The sequence below is a fragment of the Chironomus tepperi genome, unplaced genomic scaffold (assembly GCF_022539635.2).
Source record: "Chironomus tepperi strain 1889 unplaced genomic scaffold, CSIRO-AGI_Ctep_v1 contig_88, whole genome shotgun sequence".
Lineage (NCBI taxonomy): Eukaryota > Metazoa > Arthropoda > Insecta > Diptera > Chironomidae > Chironomus > Chironomus tepperi.
In genome coordinates this window covers 923,479-943,456 of record NW_027226210.1, presented here as the reverse complement: position 1 = coordinate 943,456, position 19,978 = coordinate 923,479, and the positions used below count along the sequence as shown (strand labels likewise).

At 31.5% G+C, this 19,978-nt stretch overlaps 1 protein-coding gene and 1 long non-coding RNA gene across 3 annotated transcripts in view; both read left to right on the top strand.

The window, feature by feature from the left end:
* Window positions 1-3,924, top strand: part of Cph (BCL11 transcription factor chronophage) — a 54,646-nt gene extending 50,722 nt beyond the window's left edge. For both annotated transcript variants that reach the window (XM_070635306.1, XM_070635305.1), the window contains exon 5: window positions 320-3,924. In XM_070635306.1, coding sequence (XP_070491407.1) covers window positions 320-2,586 — 2,267 coding nt within the window. In that variant the 3' untranslated portion in view covers window positions 2,587-3,924. The remainder of the gene's footprint in view (window positions 1-319) is intronic.
* Window positions 3,925-17,617: 13,693 nt separating this feature from the next.
* On the top strand, window positions 17,618-19,012 carry LOC139086767 (uncharacterized). Its single transcript, XR_011544059.1, has 3 exons — window positions 17,618-17,724; window positions 18,465-18,669; window positions 18,738-19,012. It is a non-coding gene; the product is annotated as an uncharacterized lncRNA (long non-coding RNA).
* Window positions 19,013-19,978: the final 966 nt, after the last annotated feature.

Genomic DNA, 19,978 nt, shown 5'->3' with positions numbered 1-19,978 from the left:
TTTTTTTGATTTATTAAGCTACGGATCACGAATCAAATAAAACTATTTGATCTAAATCGTTCAAAAAAGTGGCAAGCATAGATGTACATCATCTATATACCCTCAAATCCCATTCATCTTTTAAAAAATCATGAATAAAAAAATGCAATAAAAAATCCACTTCTCTTTTTTATGATCGCAACATTGAAAATGTCATTGTGGATGTTCCATACTGCGTGATTTGATGCAGATTCCTTTTGTCACAACAGAACCATGACTTTGATTTTATTTTTATGAATATTTTTTGACTAAAAATCCATATTTTTTTGTACATTCACAGAACCATCAAACTACGTATGCTCAACATGTAAGACAAAATATAGCTCAGCATGGCGATTGGTACAGCACGTTCAGCACTCACATGGCGTAAAGATTTACGTGGAAACGTCAAATGCAAATCAACAGCAAAATCAAACAAAATCATCGTCATCATCATCATCATCATCGTCAAGTAATAATCTCAGTGGCAGTTCAACGTGTTCAACGAGTTCCTCAAATGGTTCCGGCCAATCATTGCAACAGCAACAGCAAGCACAACAGCAACAACAAAATTTACCGCCTCCCAGTTTACGTCATCATCCATTATTACCACCACCTGATTTACATGGTAATCCATTTGGATTATTACGTATGCCACTTCCAGCATTGTCACAAAGTCAATTAGTTCCACATGGACCATTGTTTTCACGACCTCATGACTTTCGTATGGAACAATTTGAACAATTTAGACATCATGGATTAAATTTAGCAGCTGCTGCCGTTGCTGCTGCAAATCAATTAAATCATAATCAGGCACAATTTGGACAAAATGTTCCAGAACGTCCACCATCATCATCATCATCAGGAAAAATGAATATTCCACAAATACCAACAATGGAACCTCACTTAGATTTCTATTCACAACGATTACGTCAATTAGCTGGTACAACGAGTCCAGGTGGTAGTATTGGTGTTACACCAAGCTCACCAAGTCCACGTAAACAGCACTCACCAAATTTTGCCAGTCCATCACCATCACATCAATTACCACCAACACCATTAACAAATAATTCCCGACCACAGAGCTTAACGCCACCAGAAAAGCACAATGATATGACATCTGAGAATGGTATGGCAATAACAGCAACACCACGTTCCGCATCAACGCCACCAAAATCATCATCACAACAGAATGTCGATGCCATTCATACATGTGAATTTTGCAATAAGAAATTTAGATTCCAAAGTAATCTCATTGTACATCGACGTATTCATACGGGCGAGGATATTTATAAATGCACAAGCTGTGATTTTACATGCGTTCAAGCATCACAATTGCGTCGTCACATGAGACTACATCGTTCGCCTGAAGATCGTGCTAGTAATTCAGGATCGGTTGAGACAGAGAATGAGGATTCACCTGATGATTTAGATGATGAGGAGGCAGAGGCCGAAGAGATGAATGAGGATGACATTGATGATGAGAATGATGAGGAAGCTGAAGATTTAAGTATGTCTGGTATTCAAAGTAACATTAGTGTTAGAGATAAGGAACTGCTGCAACAACATCATGCAAATCGTGCAGCATCACTTGTTGGTGAACTTATGGATAAGTTTGGATTGTCAAATATTGCACAATATTCTGAAGCATATAAGCAGGCACTCCAAGAGTCTGAGAATGCATTAAAACTTCATTTGACAAGTAAGGATCGTGATAATAATAATACATCGCTGTCAATTCCTGGATTAGCTGAGAAATTAAATGGCTTTCCAGCTGCATTACGTCTTAAGGAAGAGCTAATTGCTAAGAATATCATGCAACACCACCAAAATGCCCAATTACCACAAGTTCCATTATTTAATCCATTTGAGAATCCATTTGATGCCTCAAAACGTCTTAAAATGGAAGGAAATGATGGATGGTGGAATTTGTCAAACTTCCATCGTAACGAAGCGTTGTTGGAAAATTTAAAAGCCAAATTGCCTCAAGGCATGAATGCCAACCACCAAAATCCACTTCATCCACCAGCCAAGGAGAAATCAAGGCGTAACGATACATGCGAATATTGTGGTAAAGTATTTAAGAATTGCTCAAACTTGACAGTTCATCGACGATCGCATACAGGCGAGAAGCCATACAAATGTGAATTGTGTAGCTATGCCTGTGCACAAAGTTCAAAATTGACACGTCACATGAAGACACACGGTCGACTGGGCAAGGATGTCTATCGATGTCGATTCTGTGAGATGCCATTCAGTGTACCATCGACACTTGAGAAGCATATGAGAAAATGTGTCGTAAATCAAGGCAAGCTACAAGGTAATAATCAACAACAACATAATATGCTCCTACCACCAAACATGCAACAGCTAGGACTACAACTTGGTGCTTCACAAAATAATCCAACAAATCTCTCAACAGCCGCCGCACTTAATCTCAATTGTAATAGTAATGGTAGTTCCATCAGTAGTCTAAGTATGGGTGGAATGCCAAATGGACTTAGCCGTAATATGGACGAGAATTCTAATCAATCTCAGGGTATGATAAAGGAAGAGCAGAATGCATGACTCTTTGCCCCACCATGGGCCTATGAAATGCCACCTAATCGACTCATGTCGAGGATTTTCTAATGGAATTCCAAACATACACATGCAATGCTAGTCCAACCAAAATTATAAAGGAACACGAATTTAGTGATTTTATAGACGTTGATGAACTGAAAATTTTGAAATTTTTAAGGCACAAGTATATGGAAAAGTTTCAAAATTTCCACTTTGTCGATACTCGCAAGACAGACGCAATATGGATAAGAAGTAATTTATTTGAGAGGCATTCGAGCGAAACCAAAGGAAATAAGAGTTAGAGGACGAGAAGTTAGAGGATGTATAGACAAAAACCTGTAAAATAAATTAAAATAAATTCTGATGTATCAAAAAAAATTGAAAATTGTAGACAAAATTATGTAAGAAATGAAATTTGAATTGTATAAATTAGATGGACTTAAGGATGACGACAGAATGCTATGGAAAAAATATTGTTTGATGGGGAAAATTTCCTGATTTTTACGGACAACCCCCTTTATTTTAGGGAGGTTTTCCATAATTATTAGGAAAAAGTCAAATTGTACTTAAAATTTCCCAAATTGCTATTTAAAATTGCTGAAAAATTGTAAATTACTGAGGGGTTGGCCGAAAAAAATGGGAAATTTTAGCAATTTTGATGATTGAATTGTGAAAATTGAAGATAAATTAACCCAAAAAAAAGTGAGGAAACTTGTATAAATAGTCACTAAAAGCAGCTCATGTTCCCAAAATAAAAAAAATTGTAAAAATTCCTTTTTTTCGAAATTTAAAAAAAAAAAACGTTTAAGTTGATGTTTTTAGGCACAAATAATGATAATATTAGTAATGATAGAAAGTTGTTTATTAAAAATAAAAATTTAGTTTTCATATTTTTGGTTGCCTTTTTTGCGCGCTAATTGAAACTGAGAAGAAAGTGAAAAAATGTCAATGTTTTTTTTTATGTCAAATTTCTTTTTTGTTAACGTTGCGTTAAATTTTTTTTAAAACATGTTTCTTATTTTAATGCACCGATTAATTTCGCATTTTTAGTTCTGTTTGTTTAGTTTTTATTTTTATTTTTTAAAAAATAATAATTTTTTTAAAAAAGCTATCTTCATGGGGTGGAAATGGTTTAAAATAATGATGAAAAAGACCGAACACGTTTTTTATAATGAAAAAAATTTATTTGAGAGACTGATTTTTATTGAAACTTATTAATTGTACTAACAATTTACTTAACAACAATTTTTAAATTGAAAAAGTATTAATTTTTATTCTATTTTTGAGCATTTTAGTTGATTTTAATGAAATTTTTAACTTTTTTGAATTTTTAACGGCTATTTTTTATTTAAATCTTCAACAAAAGTTTCAATTTTGAATTTCAAATAATTTTTTTCAAATTTGAAATTTTAACGAACTTTTCAAATTTGAATTTTTAAAGAATTTTTCAAATTTGAAATTTTAACGGATTTTTCAAATTTGAAATTTTCAAAATTGAATTCGTAAATTTTTAAGATGTTTTAAAATAAAAGAAATTCAATAAAAAAACGACCGTTAAATGCAAAAAAATTCAAATTTTTCTCAACAAAACAAAAAAAAATTTCCATTTTTTAAAAAACAAAAAAACTTAAAAAAGACACAAGAAAAATTCATAATGACTGTGTATTTACTTACCGTCTAACTGTATAAAGGACACTACTTAAATGATTCATTTAATAAAATGTACAAATAAAGTCGAGAATAAAATTTCTACTTAAAATATTTAAGAATAAAAATTCACAAAAAAAAAATAGCAAAAAAGACAAAGAAAAATAAATCTCTATCACCAAACAACAGGGTATTTTAAACACAAAAAACAAATAAGCAGCACACAGAAAATAATAAAAAAAATTTAATGTTTAACAATAAAAATCTCGATGGTCAGTCAATAATTAATTTTAAAAATAATAAAAAAAAATCCTCATTTTAAGTAAGAAATATGAAAATGAAGCCAGTTGTAAGTAAATGAACTAATTGCAATATTACAAAAAAAAGTTTTTAGAATTTAAGATACACAGTTAAATTATAGTGGAAAATCCTTTGGGGGTCCTAGGTTTAAATATTTGAGGTTATGTCAACATAACCTTAAAATTGCCCTAAAAAGGATGAATAATTGTTCATTAATTTTATAAATAAAAAAACCACTGTGGAAAATTGAGTTGTAATCTATTTAAATTAAAAAAAGGAAAATTTGAATTCGAATGATAAATGAAATTATTCCTATAATAATTAATTAATTGCTATAAACTATATACATACTTAATTCATGCCTAGTTGATTAGACACAAGAACTATAAATACTTAAATTAACGGATGATGATGAACATTTAATTAGAAAATCCCAATTTTTTGTAGATTATTACTATTAAAAAATGTTGTATATTTGAAATAATGAAAAAAAAAATGAAATCAATTAAAGTAATTAAAAAACATAATTTAAGTGACTAAATGTAATGTTTAAATGTAAGACACACAAGCCCACATCCACAACAGACATAGACGCAAATTGATAGAAATTATGAAAAAATAATTATATATTAAAAAATTTAGTTAAGTTCATTTTTATATAAACAAAAAAAAAATCAAATTTCTCTCCTCTTAAATTCCTTTCTATTCCAAAAAAATGAAACAATTTATGCATTAGGAGTGGGGTCTTGTGAGGGGGGTTATGGGGTGTTAAAAAGTTGATTTTTTGAAAATTTAAAATTTGAATTTTTGAATTTAAAATAAAAAAAATTAATTTTTTAAAAATTTTAAAATTTTATTTTTAAAAATTGAAATTTTTGAAATTTAAACACTCAAATTTTTGAAACTTTATTAAAAATTAAAAAATTCAAATTTTTGAAATTTAAATTTTAAAAAATAAAAATTCAAATTTTTAAATTTAAATTTAAAATTAAAAAATTAATTGTAAAATTCAAATTTTAAAAAATTTCAAATTTAAAAAAATTAAAAAAAATTGAAATTTGATAATAGATGACCCCAAATGACCCCCCTCATACAAAGCACCCCAAAAAGATATGAAAGATGAACAAAAAAAAAGGCATTAAAACATTCTTCTCATATACAATAAATGGAAAAAACGTACTTTATAGAAAATAAAAAAAAAAAAAAGATTTTATTTTGCAATCGAAAAAAGAAGAAAATGAAAAAAAAAATGTGAAAAATTTGTTTCGATTCTTGGAGCATTTTTGTCATAAGAAAAAAATAAAAAATTGACGTAAAAAATTGCATATTTAATGGATTCTGTAGATAAAATAATAAAAAAAGTAGTGTACGTTTGAAACGATGATTATAAAAAAATCAATCAATAAAAAATAATCGTTTAATTTAAAAAAAAAATATTGTTTGGACTTTTTTTTTATTTATTCAAGTTTTTTGAATTTCCTGAGAATTTCTCAAGGTACTTTTCAGGTCTTTTCAGTCCCCCCGATAATCGTCATATTTATAAGCATGTGCGTCAATTTATATTTCAGCTAAATAAATGTTTTTTAAGCTTCATACCCGAAATAAAGTCTTGTCCGTTTACTCATTTAGCTGTGTGTATCATTGTGTTGAGAGGAATGCTTGATAAAACTTACTGCTGACTCATTTTTCCGCGTTGAAGCTAATCTATATACTGAGTGATATCATTGAGTTTTTCGGGAGAGCATTAAATGCTGTTGCAAGGAAATGAGTGAAATCATGTGATTTTGTAATGGATTTTTCAATTTTTTTGCAAAAATTTATTAAACTTTCAAAGAAATTTGATAGAAATTAAGATTTTTTGATAAAAGAAATTTTCATATTTAAATTTTAAAAAAATTCAAAATTTGAAAACTAATATTTTAATAATTCAAAATTTAAATTTATTCAAAACATAAAATTAATTTTAAAAAATTTAAATTTAATATCAGTTCAATTTTTAAATTGTGAATTTAAAGTAAAAAAAAATAGTTTTAAAATAAAACTTTAAAAAATAATTTTTTTAAAAAGTTTCAAAATATGTAATTTAAAATTTTAATTTGAAAAATTTTAAAAAATATTTTAAATTTCATTTTATAAATTTAAAAAAATCAAATTTCAGATTTAAAAAATTGAAATAAATTTAAAAATTAAAATTTTTGTAAAATTTTTAGAGAATATTTTTAATTATTATTACCCTCAATTAAATTTAATATTTAAAAGCCCCAAATCTAATTCTTATCAGCATAATCAACACTTGGATGTCAATTTTCCAGATTATTCTGCATTAAAAACCCTCAAATTGCAAAAAATAAATCAATTTAAAAAAGCTTCAAATTAAAAAAAAAAATGAAATTTTAAACCTGGTAGCTAGGCAACCAGAAATACCACAGGTAAAAGTACTTCAGGTGTGGTGAGAATAACTTACCTGTGATTTATTTGATTTGAGGATGAAGTATTTCACCACAGCACGCACATGATCGAGTTTAATTTTTATTCAACATTTCTAAGAAGCGGATTTTTGGAATTTTTCAAATTTATTGAAGGAAATTGAAATTGTGGAGTTGCTGAATTGTTGGAATCAAATTAATTTTGATTATTTTTGATCATTTGATCAGTTTTGCATCCTAGACTACCTTTAAAATACATAAAAGGCGAAGATAGAGGTTGTGAACTCAATTTATGAATGTGGTTCAAATCCTCACTTAATTTAAGGACATTTAGAAGCATCTTCATGTTCTCAAAAAGGTCTGAGGGCTGGTGATCCAAGCCTAGATAGCAGGGAGGTAGTCAGAAATTTTTGGAAGAGATTTGGATGCAATTGCATTTTTTGTGTGAAATTTAGCCGATATTTTGGGATTTTTGTATCAAAAAACCTTCCTAAATTGAAGATTCATGTCCAGAACTGGTGCAGGGTTATAAAAAGGGAGGGGATCATGCTTAGCCCCTGCTTCATATTGCAGCATAGTCAAATGAGAATCTGTCTTTTTTAAAATGTGTAGATCAAGCAAAGCCTTCATCTTTAATTAAAAGTTAAAATTTTAATCCCATTGTTCACAATTGATCTGTACGTCCAGCAATGTAAGCAACATAAGATCGGATAAAATCAATATGAATCCCCTCAAAATAAAATGTCAAGCAACATCAAATTCATCAAAATTCCACCACATCTAATAAGAATCTCATTAAAATCACATCAAAAATTCATATAGGTATTTCCATGAGTAGAAATCTAGTACTTCATGCATGCACACATGATTCTCTCTTTTTATTCGAACTTCCCCGTCTTTCTACATCACACATAGAATATTCTTGCAGTTATTTCATGAGGGGAAATGAGAATTTCTAGCAGAGCATGAGAAGCATAAATGTTTACTCATATGTGCTGCACATATACATACGCAAAAAGGATTGAATAGCATCGAGAGAAAACAATAGGACGAAAGGAAGTCCAACACAAAATTTTATCCCTCATTCCACTTTTTTTTTGCCGTCCTCATTCATGTCCATGTTGTGGGTGAGCAAATGAGAAATATGAAATTACAAAATGGCTAATTCAACACAGTCAGCACATGGACGCTACATGAAAATTTAATTATGTTTCATGCCTGAATTTCTACTCTTTTTTTGTTCTCGCCGACTTCTTTTGATGATTGCCGACTCAATTGTTGTTTAATTATGCAAGTGCTGCCTGTTTGAAGTTTAATTGAGACTTTTTATACTTTTTTTGATGCGGTTGCTGATGCAATTTGTCGTTGATTTGAAAGAGTATGCATGAATGTTACTTTTTTTTGAAGTTGATTTTTGTCTGATTTTAAATTTGGTTCTTTGCGAGACATTAAGGAATGTTGATGTTGTAACTGACAGAATTGAGAATCTCAGGTGGGAATCGAACTATTGTAATGTCTTAATTTTATTAACAATTTCAAAATGACTAGCCAGAGGCTATTACAGCTGAAGTTTCCCGAAGTCTCGATTTTGACAAAATTCCAAGACAAAGACCGGGACGGAGACTACAAGAGAATTATGCAAAGTCTAGGCTTCGACAAATATCCGATTTCTGGACCGAGACCAAACCTTCCCAAACTCGGTTTCAAAATGACTTATTTATAACAACAGTAATAATGATTCCAAAATCTGAACAATTGTATGACCCGAGGTATATCAATGCAACCACAATCTGTTTATCCCGATTAACACAAACTGAGATGGCATGACTAAAACAGTAGATACGAATCCAAAATTTGACTTGATTATTCCAGGAATCGAACCCGGGTTAGAGCCCTGATCAACTCTTTAGGTATAAAATGGAATATTCTGCTCTGTGGGATTCGAACCAATAGAATTACAACTGAGAGGTTTGATATTATGTATCTTCTGTCTAGTAACTCGGCTACAGCTCTACTTATATGTAACAGACTATACTATTTTTAAGTTATTACCAAACACCTTTATAACCTTTTCGTCATTACAAAACCAACAATCGATAGCATGTGTCTAGCCCAATTTCAAGTTACTACATCATTCAAAATATATCCACGCATTATAAACAATAAAAAAAAAACAGTGTTTAAACAGCTTCAGTTCATTCTTTCTTGACATGGAGTAACAATAATACATATAGATATAAAGTAATGATTCCCGATGCCGGCACCGAGCTTCAGACTTCTCGAATATTGTCGGTCTTGGAAATATTCCGGGAAGTCTCGGTCCCGGTCTCGGGGACTTCTGGAAACGTTAATTTAAAGTAGATTCAGTTAATTTTCATTATCCGCAATATGATGGATGTCTGTTTTTGAATCTATTTCTGGCGAATTTCTTGAGAAAAATTATAGGAAAAAAACAGCTAAATAAATATTAGTTGACAAATTGTTTATTTCTCAAAAAAACAGGCATTAATGAATAGTGCGTAAAGAATATGTAGTATTTTATACAGAATACATGCTGCTTATTGACAAATTTTGTTTTCCTAAAAATGTTTTTTTTTTAAGGTAGATGAACTATATTAACTTATAAGAATAGTAAGCAGTTCCCCTTCCCTAAAATTTCAATTTCAAATCTCTCATTTACCTTTGTTGTACCTTCTCATTTTTTAATAGATTTTTTCAGTGTTTTCTAATTACAGCAGTATACGTTAAGGTATGGAATAATAAAGACATAAATGCTGAGTTAAATTTATAAAAAAAAATTATAAAATTTTAAGCAATAGTTTTTGAGTTTTAAAAGTTTAATAATTCTAAAATTAAAATCTAAAAAGAATATTTAAAAAAATCAAATAAAAATTCTTAAAATTTTGCTGAAATTTAAAAAAGAAACAAAAAGTAATTAAAATTTAAATTTAAATTTCAAATTTGTTTGTTTTTAAATTAAAAAAATTATTTTATTTTTTAAAAATATTGTTCATTTTTAAAAAAATAATTGTTTTTTTTTTTAATAATTAACTTTTTAATTTTCAAAATTAAATTTTAAAATTAGTTTCAATTTCAAAAAAAAAAAAATTCTTCAATTTCTTTTTCAGCCATTTTAAATAATTTGAGACACTTACCTTGAAATCCTTTTTCTCAAAATTATTTAAATTTACCAAACAATATATAAAATTAAACAACAATTGTTCCTAAAAGAATATTTAAAAGCTTCCATACTCATCTTTTTAGTTCCATCTGCGTTGTCAACAAATTTTCTTTTCAATCTAAAATTTTCAATATCAAATTTCTTCAATTCAAACAATTTTACAATCTCATTCATTTACTATCATTACTACTATTGTTGTTATTATTATCCTCGAAAAATAGCACAAAGAATATGGAAAATGTTGAATTTCTATTGATGATGTAGTTCCATCATCTTTCTTTTTTCTGTTCTGTTCTACTTCGATTGTATATTATCAAATAAAGATTTTTCATCAATTCATCATATTTTTTCAAGGAAACTGATGGAAGTGGAAGTAGGGATTTGATATATCTTGCAGAATTTGAAGCGATTTTCTAGGTTCTGTTTTAAAATTGTTTCAATTTTCATTTGAATTTTTAACGGTCAAAAAAGATTTGAATTTTTAACTGTGAATAAATATTTGAATCTTTAACGGTCAAAATAAATTTGAATCTTTAACGGTCAAAAAATATTTGAATTTTTAACCGTTCAAAAAATATTTGAATTTTTAACGGTCAAAAAATAATTTTTCAGAATTTTGGATATCCTTACCATAACGGACAAATTATTTTTGAATTTTTGAACATTTGTTTCATTTTTAAGATTTAAAAAGTTTTTGAATTTTTTAACGGTTAAAAAATATTTGAATCTTTAACCTGTCATGTGCGAAAGTTGATTTGAATTTTTAACAATTCAAAAATATTTGAATTTTTAACGGTCAAAAATATTTGAATTTTTAAATGTTTCAAAAATCATTAACCAATTTAATTATGTTCATTGAAGCTTTTTGAATTTTAATCAAAGTTAAAAGCTAATTTATTTTTTTTTCAAAGTTCTTGGATACCTTTACCATACAAACCGCAAGACCACATCCCACTAACCTCAAAAATTCCAGTTATATCCACCAAAAAATATCTTTTCCGCATTTAATCTTTATATTTCACAATTTTTTCCTCAACTTCTGTGAGATTCACCATCTGAAAATCCATTCTCGATTACATTTTTCCTTATTATCTTTCAATTCTTATTCATTAAATCAAACTCTATGTGCTCGTATGGTTTTGATATACATTTTATTATATTTTGTGGATGTAAAATTGAATAGAAAATTGTTTTTTGAGACTGAAAAATTACGAAACTATTTGCTATCGTCTAATGGCATTAAGTATTGAGTTTCTTATATCCAACAAAAGTTTACCACGCTTGTCTATTGTCTTAAAATTTACTTCCAACAAAATTTTTCCATTCTTTTGCTGTTTTTCAAGGCATGAACAAAAGATTCTCTTTTTTTTTGGATGTCATAAATTTTACTTCTCGTTTAGCTCAAACAATTCACATCTGTTTGCGTGCTGTTGAGTGAAATATTAAAAATAAAGTACATACTTCATCCCTGATTGTCAATAAAGAGTTGTGAAGCATGTGCGGATATGTATTTACCTCTTTTTTGGATCTCTCTCTATTAATATGTCTTAATGACGAGACTATTGTTTTTATTTTGTGGATAATGAATGGAATTTAGTGGAATTAATTGGATATGATTGATTCTTGAAGGAAGTTTTGAGCATGTTTTGAGTCGTAACCTGATATTTGAGGAATATTTGAAGTTAATTCAGATTTAAGAATTTATTTTGGGCACATTTTCAAGCTTTACTAGTACTAGAGTCTGAATCAAAGTCGCAGTCCTCCTGTACAGCACCCACTAAGCTCTTCTGGCTGAAGCAATCAGTTGAACAAATCAATAAGTTCTTCTAAGTACAGTGTTGCTTTTGATTGTGTCAGTCGAAATGGCTCGGTGGCGGAATGGTTTAGTACTTTGATTACTAGTTATTGTGATACCGATCAAACGGACATGGGTTCGAGACTCGGCAAGAGAAACTTTTCATTAGTCCTTTTTCGAATCATATACACTTAAAACGCAGTACAAAGCCATCCTTTGAAGGCTAGAGGCAGTGATGTCATCAATGGAGTAGTTTCTTATCCGATTTTAAATTGTAGGTCCAGTGAGTGTAGAGGTCTGGCGCACCCGCATTTGTAAAACAATTATTAGTCGTGGATTGTCCTAACGCAGCTTTGGATCTCAATGATCTGAATAGATAAATTCTTGTGGCCGTAGATTGGCTTAGGTACAATGATTTGTCAAATAATATGCAACCTATAATGAATTCCGAAACTATCCATATTTGACAAAAATACATTATAACTAGATGAAGTCAAGATAATGTCGAGTTTAATGACGAGTTCTTAGGTATATCTTGATTAAGAGACATTTACTTGCTATTGTCCATTCGGGATTATTTTGATGAGACTGCCGAACTGATCAAAGACCAGAGCTCAAAGTCTACTTTTTAATACAAAATCAGATTTGACTTCAAGCTCTGTCTAAGACTAATTATAGTAATTATAGAAAGCATAATTTTGTTCCTTAAAAGCATATCCTTCATTTTAAAAAACCCCAAATTAAGAATCTAAACTCTCAGCCATTTTAGTACCACAAAGAACTTTTACTTCCTTATCTTTCCTCCATAATCTGAACAATCCAAAACATCCATATTAAATCCTTCTCGATATAATTACCAAAAGGCCAAAGAACTTGCGTCTAGTCATCACATAAGTCACCCATTCACACACATCAGCAATGAATCTTGTCATATGATCTAAAAGTGAATGAAAAAAAGATAAAAATTTGAAGTAATTTTAAACATTAATGAGCATATTCAGCATAAAAGGAGGAAAATGGTATTTACAAAAAAACAAAGATGGATGTGCATAGCCTGTGTGGGATGAATGGATGGAATGAAAATTTTAATTATTTTCAAGACACATGTGCGGTACAAGGAACTTTATGTGACCATTTGTAGATGTTTGTGTCTAAAACGCGTGTTCAATGCTACTTCTACATGGCCATAATCGTAAAAAATGTGAAGGGTTGAAAAATAAAAATTTACTGACCGTTCCGTCAAGGGAACAATAATTAAACCCTTCGACCCCTTTTTTTTGCCGATCCTCATCATCATCAATCCTTCTTTATATCCTTAACAGAACATAAAATATTGTTTGACCCTTTTCGTCTCTGTCAAGCGACATTACATCCACACATACATAAAGCCTTTTATAGTCAATTCTGATATTTTAATATCGTTCCTTAACAAAATGTCGATTCTTTATGCTGTGTTTAATGTCCTGGACATGGACGAGATTATATTTCGGCTACCTGCTAGCTACTCATTTCCATATTACATATGTCCATATGCTTCCTGCATGCATGACAGTTTCCAGGTAGAATTTGAAAAACTCGTTCGAAATAACCGAAACTTTATGCTGGAAATTCGTCCTAAATTGTGATCCAATAACATCTGGACTGTAAATAAGTTTCTCAGCTTGTCAAAAAAACTGTCGCTGTATTGCAGGAATTAAAAAATGCACAGAATTTCGTGCATATTTTAAGAGCCACTTTATGTCACTGTCTGATGAATAATTTATTCAATTACGGGATGAAATAAGATAAAAAGCGAGAGATTTTTGAAGTTAAAGGGTGCAAAAAAGAAGCAGGAAATCAACACAAAATGCTGTCATGGAGAGTGGCAATTAAAACAAAAAAAGATGAGACTTTTTTGTGACTTCAATCGGTGGCTATAATATTTGAGATAAGTATAAGCGTAAACAGTTGGAATTAGACGCAATTAAGCTCGGCTTTGGGTGAAATTGCAGCTCAGCTTTAGGCAAAGTGAAGCTCATCTTTAAGCTCAGCTTTAGACAATATTAAGCTCAGCTCAAGGTATTATGCAACTCAGCTTTGGAAAAAATGCAACTCAGCTTTGGACAATATGCAGCTCAGCTTTGGACATTATGCAACTCAGTTTTGGACAATATGCAGCTCAGCTTTGGATTAAATTGCAGCTCAGCTTTGGACATTATGCAACTCAGTTTTAGACAATATGCAGCTCAGCTTTGGGAAATATACAGCTCAACTTTGGACAATATGCAACTCAGCGTAGGACAATATGCAGCTCAGCTTTGGACAATATGCAACTTAGCTTTGGACAAAATACAGCACAGCTTTGGACAATATGTAGCTCAGCTTTGTACAATATGTTGCTCAGCTTTGGACAATATACAGCACAGCTTTGGACAATATGCAGCTCAGCTTCAATATTTCCCAATTCCACTAAAATTTTATCAAAAATCACTACAAAAATTCCAACGTCAATCCCTTCCTCAAGTGCCAATTCAAAGTCAACACACAAAAAAAAATATTTAATTAATGTTCGTATGAATGCAGCGTGCAAAAAAAAGCAGCACTTTTATGTCCCCATTAAAATTAAAAAACATAAAACTCGCCATTGCTAAAATGAGTTTATGCCATTTCCATTCATGTCTCATTGCATCGTCTCGACTCGAATATATTTTTTATTGCATCCATGATGCATGGAATAATTATTATTTTGAAGTTGAATATCTAACATCATAATAGTCACCGTCGACCGTCTCTTATTCATACACATGAAAAGGAATTTTCACCACCTCATATCTCAAACTGCCTTTTAATTTTCCTGGCTGCCTGTTTTCTACGTTCTTTTTTCTCTTTTTTTCATTCCTGCATCTATGAAAAATCGCAGACAGTGAATGAGATTCATGAAACGGAAATAAAGCGTTTGTGGAACCGAGTGGAAGAGCACATCTATTATTTGCACAATCGTATAACGGTGGATGGTAGGTAAGGCATGGGGATACTTGTTTAGGGTGTGACTAAGGCGCATTTAGGGACATTTGGGTTTGGACACATTTCTCTGGTCACTTTAGGATTGATGACGAATAACATTGATTATTAAGGGCTATTTGCTGGTCTGTGAGGTGAAAAGATTGGATTTAGGAGATTTTATAGGATGTTCATGGATTACTGTTACCCAGTACTGACCAGCGGCATGTTCAGGGGTAAGGGTCTGAGGTTCAAAACCTCAATTTTTTGGAAAAAATCCTAGATTTTGCTAGGGTTCCATTGCTAGGGTCTGATCCATTCCGAAAAATTCCGAACCTACACAACTCCACCCCTCCCATTTCCCATATTCATTTTCAAAAAAGACCTTATTATTGTGACTTCTTTTCAGCCTCAATTAAATTTATTAGTCCTCAAGTTACACATTAGCAACGAAGAATTCAGGATTGTTTTGGGAGTCAAACCCTCAACCTCCACCTCTTCCCTAACATTTTGGAAGCACCTGCTCTTAAATGACTAGGATTAACTCAACATACCATCCCCAGTTGACTACCAAACTATGACCATACCTTAAGTCACTTTCCATCATGTTAGTCAGCCAAGCAAAGATGTAGCTCCAAGACAATCCATCTACCATCTACACAGTAGACACCACAAAATATCATGCTTAGAAAAGAATCCACTCACAATGCAGTGTACGATGCCTATTAAAGGATATAAATTTCCTACGAATATTAATCCTTTCCTGACATATGAATGCGCGAAAAATATTCCATGTATGTGGAAATTCTATTTATGAAAAAAAAAAAGAGAAGCAAAAATGGAAATGGAACTTTGAGTCATAAATACAATAACAATACATGAAAATTTTGGTATGAGACCATGACTACTTCAAGAATGATTCTTCCATTTTTTACTTTATTGCTGCTGCTGCTTCAGTTGTTGTGGATATAAAAAGGAATTTCCATATTTCGTGTATATATGCTACTTCCCTATTCATTACTATTATTATGTTCTCAATAGAATAGAAATATAATTTTTCCTTTTTTACGTAATATAAATGATCATCATCATTCTCTCAACATTTTCGCCATTAGAATTTCCGCTTTTACGTCTACATATTCTGATTGTGTTGTAGATGTGTGGATTTTATTATTCATATTTTTAAGTGTTCATTTTATAAGGAATTTTTTGGGGGTTCTTGAAATTCGAAGAATTTTATGTTTTAAAAATTAGAGTTCGTCGAAAATTGCAGGTCTGTAGACATAACAAGCAGGTCTGCAGTTTTAACTGAACTACAACAAACAGCCAAAAACTGCAGAACAGCCAATCTAATATGCTGGAAACGCATGTCTTCGATTCTTCGTCGAACCCTACTGAACGAGCATCCTTTAACTAATCAGATTATTAAGATCCAGAGCTGAACCAGACCTCTACGCACGCATTAGATCTACAGTTTACAGTGGAATCAGAACGACTCTTTTGATGCCATCACTGTTTGTAGCATTAAAAGGAAATGCTATGCAGCTGCATTTTCGAGCGACTTAATGCGGCGATCTACATACTTACTTACTTCGCTGGCCGTACAGATCAAGTGTGATCCATGGCCTGTCTCAGTTGGTTCCTGAAGCTAGCTCTATCGATGGCTACCGCTTGCCAATTACCAATAGGCGATCTACAAATTTTGTTATAGAAATGGGTCAAAACTAGTCATTAGGGCCAGACATGTCATTGAGCAGTCTCGTAACTAATCTTTACGACGGCACTGCGTAGCCCTAGCTTGAATATATGGATTCGAAAAAGGACAATTGAAAAATTATCACCTGCCGAGTCTCGAACCCACGATCGTAGGGTCGGACATCACAATAATTAGCTACCATACCACTAAACCATTCCACCACCAACCCACTTCAACACCCAATCAACACTTTGCCTAAATCAATATTATTAAGAATCGATTAAGAACCTCTAGACTTATATCCACGATCCACTCATTCATCAAATAAAAAATAGTGGAAACGAATGGAGAAAATCACACAATGAAATAGCAAAAATTCCTTTTCCTTATTCATTTCCAAGAATATAAATGATAATGTAAAATAAATAAATGATGAAATCGCAACCAGAATGGATAAACATATTTTATATTCATATGGAGGAGGGCATTAATGTCCTTGTGAGTGGAAGGAACACACCCCTAGTTGGAGGTTTGGTTGAGAATTTGGATGATAAATTGCCTTAAATTTGACAATATTTTTGAGGTTCTTCGAGAGGGGCTTTTTAAGGATGTAGCCGAGTATTAGTGTAGACTCAAGTCCAAATTAGACACAAAGCCATGCACATGTGCCACACCCTCAAAAATGACCCACAACAAAAATAATCTTCATCTTTACATTTTCAAGTTCACATTTCCCAATAATTAAGACACTTGAAAAATTTGCAGTGAGAGAAAATATCAAGTCACAATTTTAATTAATAATTTTTTGATATTCTCGTTATAGACAGGAAATTGGCTTGGCGGAGAGTCGAGATAACGGAGCTTATTTTAGTCAAAAATTTAAAAAAAAAAAATTAATTAAAATTGACCCTGAAATTTACAATAAAAATGTAATTAAATCAGATGCATTTTGAGGCTTATCAGATTCAGAGAATATAGGATGGATTAGATTGCGGAATTAAACTAAATACCCGAAAGGTGTATTGCGTGGCTGACAAAAGGATCCCAAAGGATTGGACCCACGCTTGGCACAATCTAGGTCACTGGTTGGCAACCTTTGTGTTCGTAGCACACTTTCGTGGTAAGCCTCGACCGAAATTGCATTTCCAATTTTTTTTTTGACAGCACATTAGTGTTGCTAACCATTACGGTATACCTTAGGATAGGTGAAGGATTTAGCAAGGGATAGGTTTATACTAAGAAAACGATCCCTACCCAGCGAGACTATGGCTAAAGACTAGATTCAATGAAACCCGACCTCAAGAATAGGGTCTCAGAGCCAAGTCGGTTTGGGACCTGATTACTTACTTTACTTCAGTGGCCGTACAGATTAAGTGTGATCCATGGCCTCCCAAAGATGTTGCCTAAAGCTGGTTCTAACACCGGCTTTCGCCTACCAATTGTCAATACCAAATGCAATACTGTCTCTATTGACAGCTTCCTTCTATTCCTTGAGACCGGATTCTTGACCACTAATACATCGTGTGCTTTCCGGAATCCATTTTATTGACAAGAAATATTGGAAAAATAAATAAAAACAAAGCATCAAGCTATTCATATCAAGTTTGATCAAGGGCATCTTAAGAGTTAGTCCATTTTAAGTGCTCCGATAGCAATAAGAGTTGTCCATTTCAGAAGAAAAAAATAAAGTTCAATTATTAATCAGCAATTTATCAACATTCATACAATTTATAACGGTATATGCAAGCTTAAGAGTATCAAAATATAAAATTCAAGTGCACTTTACTAAGAATCAACCAGTTACTGAGAAGCTATCAAAAAATTAAAATTATAATTGATTCTGTTTAAATTTATTTACAGCACCTGATTTATCGCAGACCCAACAACAACAAAAAAATTAGCGTTAAAAGCACGAGATTTTCAATTTTATTATCAAATGAAGTTTAAAATGTGATAAGATAAGTTTTAGGTATAAAATGCTCAAATTTTAAGAACATATCCATCAGTATAGTTCTTAAAATTGAAGTCTAACTGCCTACGTCTCGAAAATAACTCAAAATGAAAAGTAAGGAACATTAAAAAAAATAAAATTCTTCCCAAACTTAACATTAACCTACTTCCTTAATTCCACAGCATTCCTCATCATCCTCATCGCCTTCATCGTCGCAATCGCCTCAGCACCACTCAACCCAACTCCACTTTTCACACCAAATTGTACAGATGAAATAATCAGATTTGGAGTACATCCTGATAATTGTGGACGATTTTATATGTGCATGCTTGAAGTACCAGTTTGGTTTGATTGTGCAGCTGAACAAATTTTTGATATAAGTGCTAGAGCTTGTGTGCCTGGTGATGTTCAAACATGTTTGGCATTTTAATATCTCAATTAAAATTATGTGTATGATTAAGGATTGCTAATTTTAAGGCTTTTAAGTTAGATTTGGTAATAAAATATTTGTGAATATTGAAAAAAAATGAAGTTGTTGGACTTAAAAGTTAAATTTTCAAGTGCTGGCACTGTGTCTTGTGGAAGTGATTGACATTTTATTGTGGACAGGTCCAACTGCAATATTGAATCCATGATCTTAAATGCATATAGTTGGACTGAATGTTGTACTTTAATTTGAATTAAAGGTTGTAAGTAGAAAGAGTCTTCAAAATCAAAGTTCGAATCCCAAAAAATGGATCAAGTTATGAGCATCACAAGCTCAAGTTTCAATTTCATTCAAATAATCCAAAACAGTTCAAAATGAATCTGAACTTATATCATACCCGAGTGGACAAAAGTACATTAGAACTAGTGATCAACTGGACATTAACTTGCCATTAACTAGTTGTAACGTATTTTTGTCCACTCGGGATATGATCGCTAAATCCAGTATAATTTATACCCGAAGAGCACAAGTCGGATAGTCAACCCGAAATCTGGCATCAAACCAAAGTGGTGTCGGATTCAGCGTGACTCTTACATGGTACTGGATTTGTCGTGATTTTGACTCATAGTGTCGGATTAGGCGTGACTCTGACTTAGAGTCAGATTTAAATCGAATCTGTCATCAAGTCAGAGTCAAACTGACCTAGGGACGGATTTTTGATTGATAAACCGATTTGTACTATACTGGATAATAAGGCTTGCACAGCATTTTGATGGAAATATTGATTTGCAGGATCTAAATAACAAGTTTTCATGAACCAGAAAACATGATGCTGAGAATTTCATTTTGCAGCATAAAAATGGACCAAAATCATCCTTAATGTAGCCGGCAGTTCACTCTAACTTGGTGGCATAGCGACACCATAGAAGCCACAAATTGTGTTCCCCGGCAAGACTTTATACTAGCCATAAAAAGATTTAAATCATAAACTTCTAG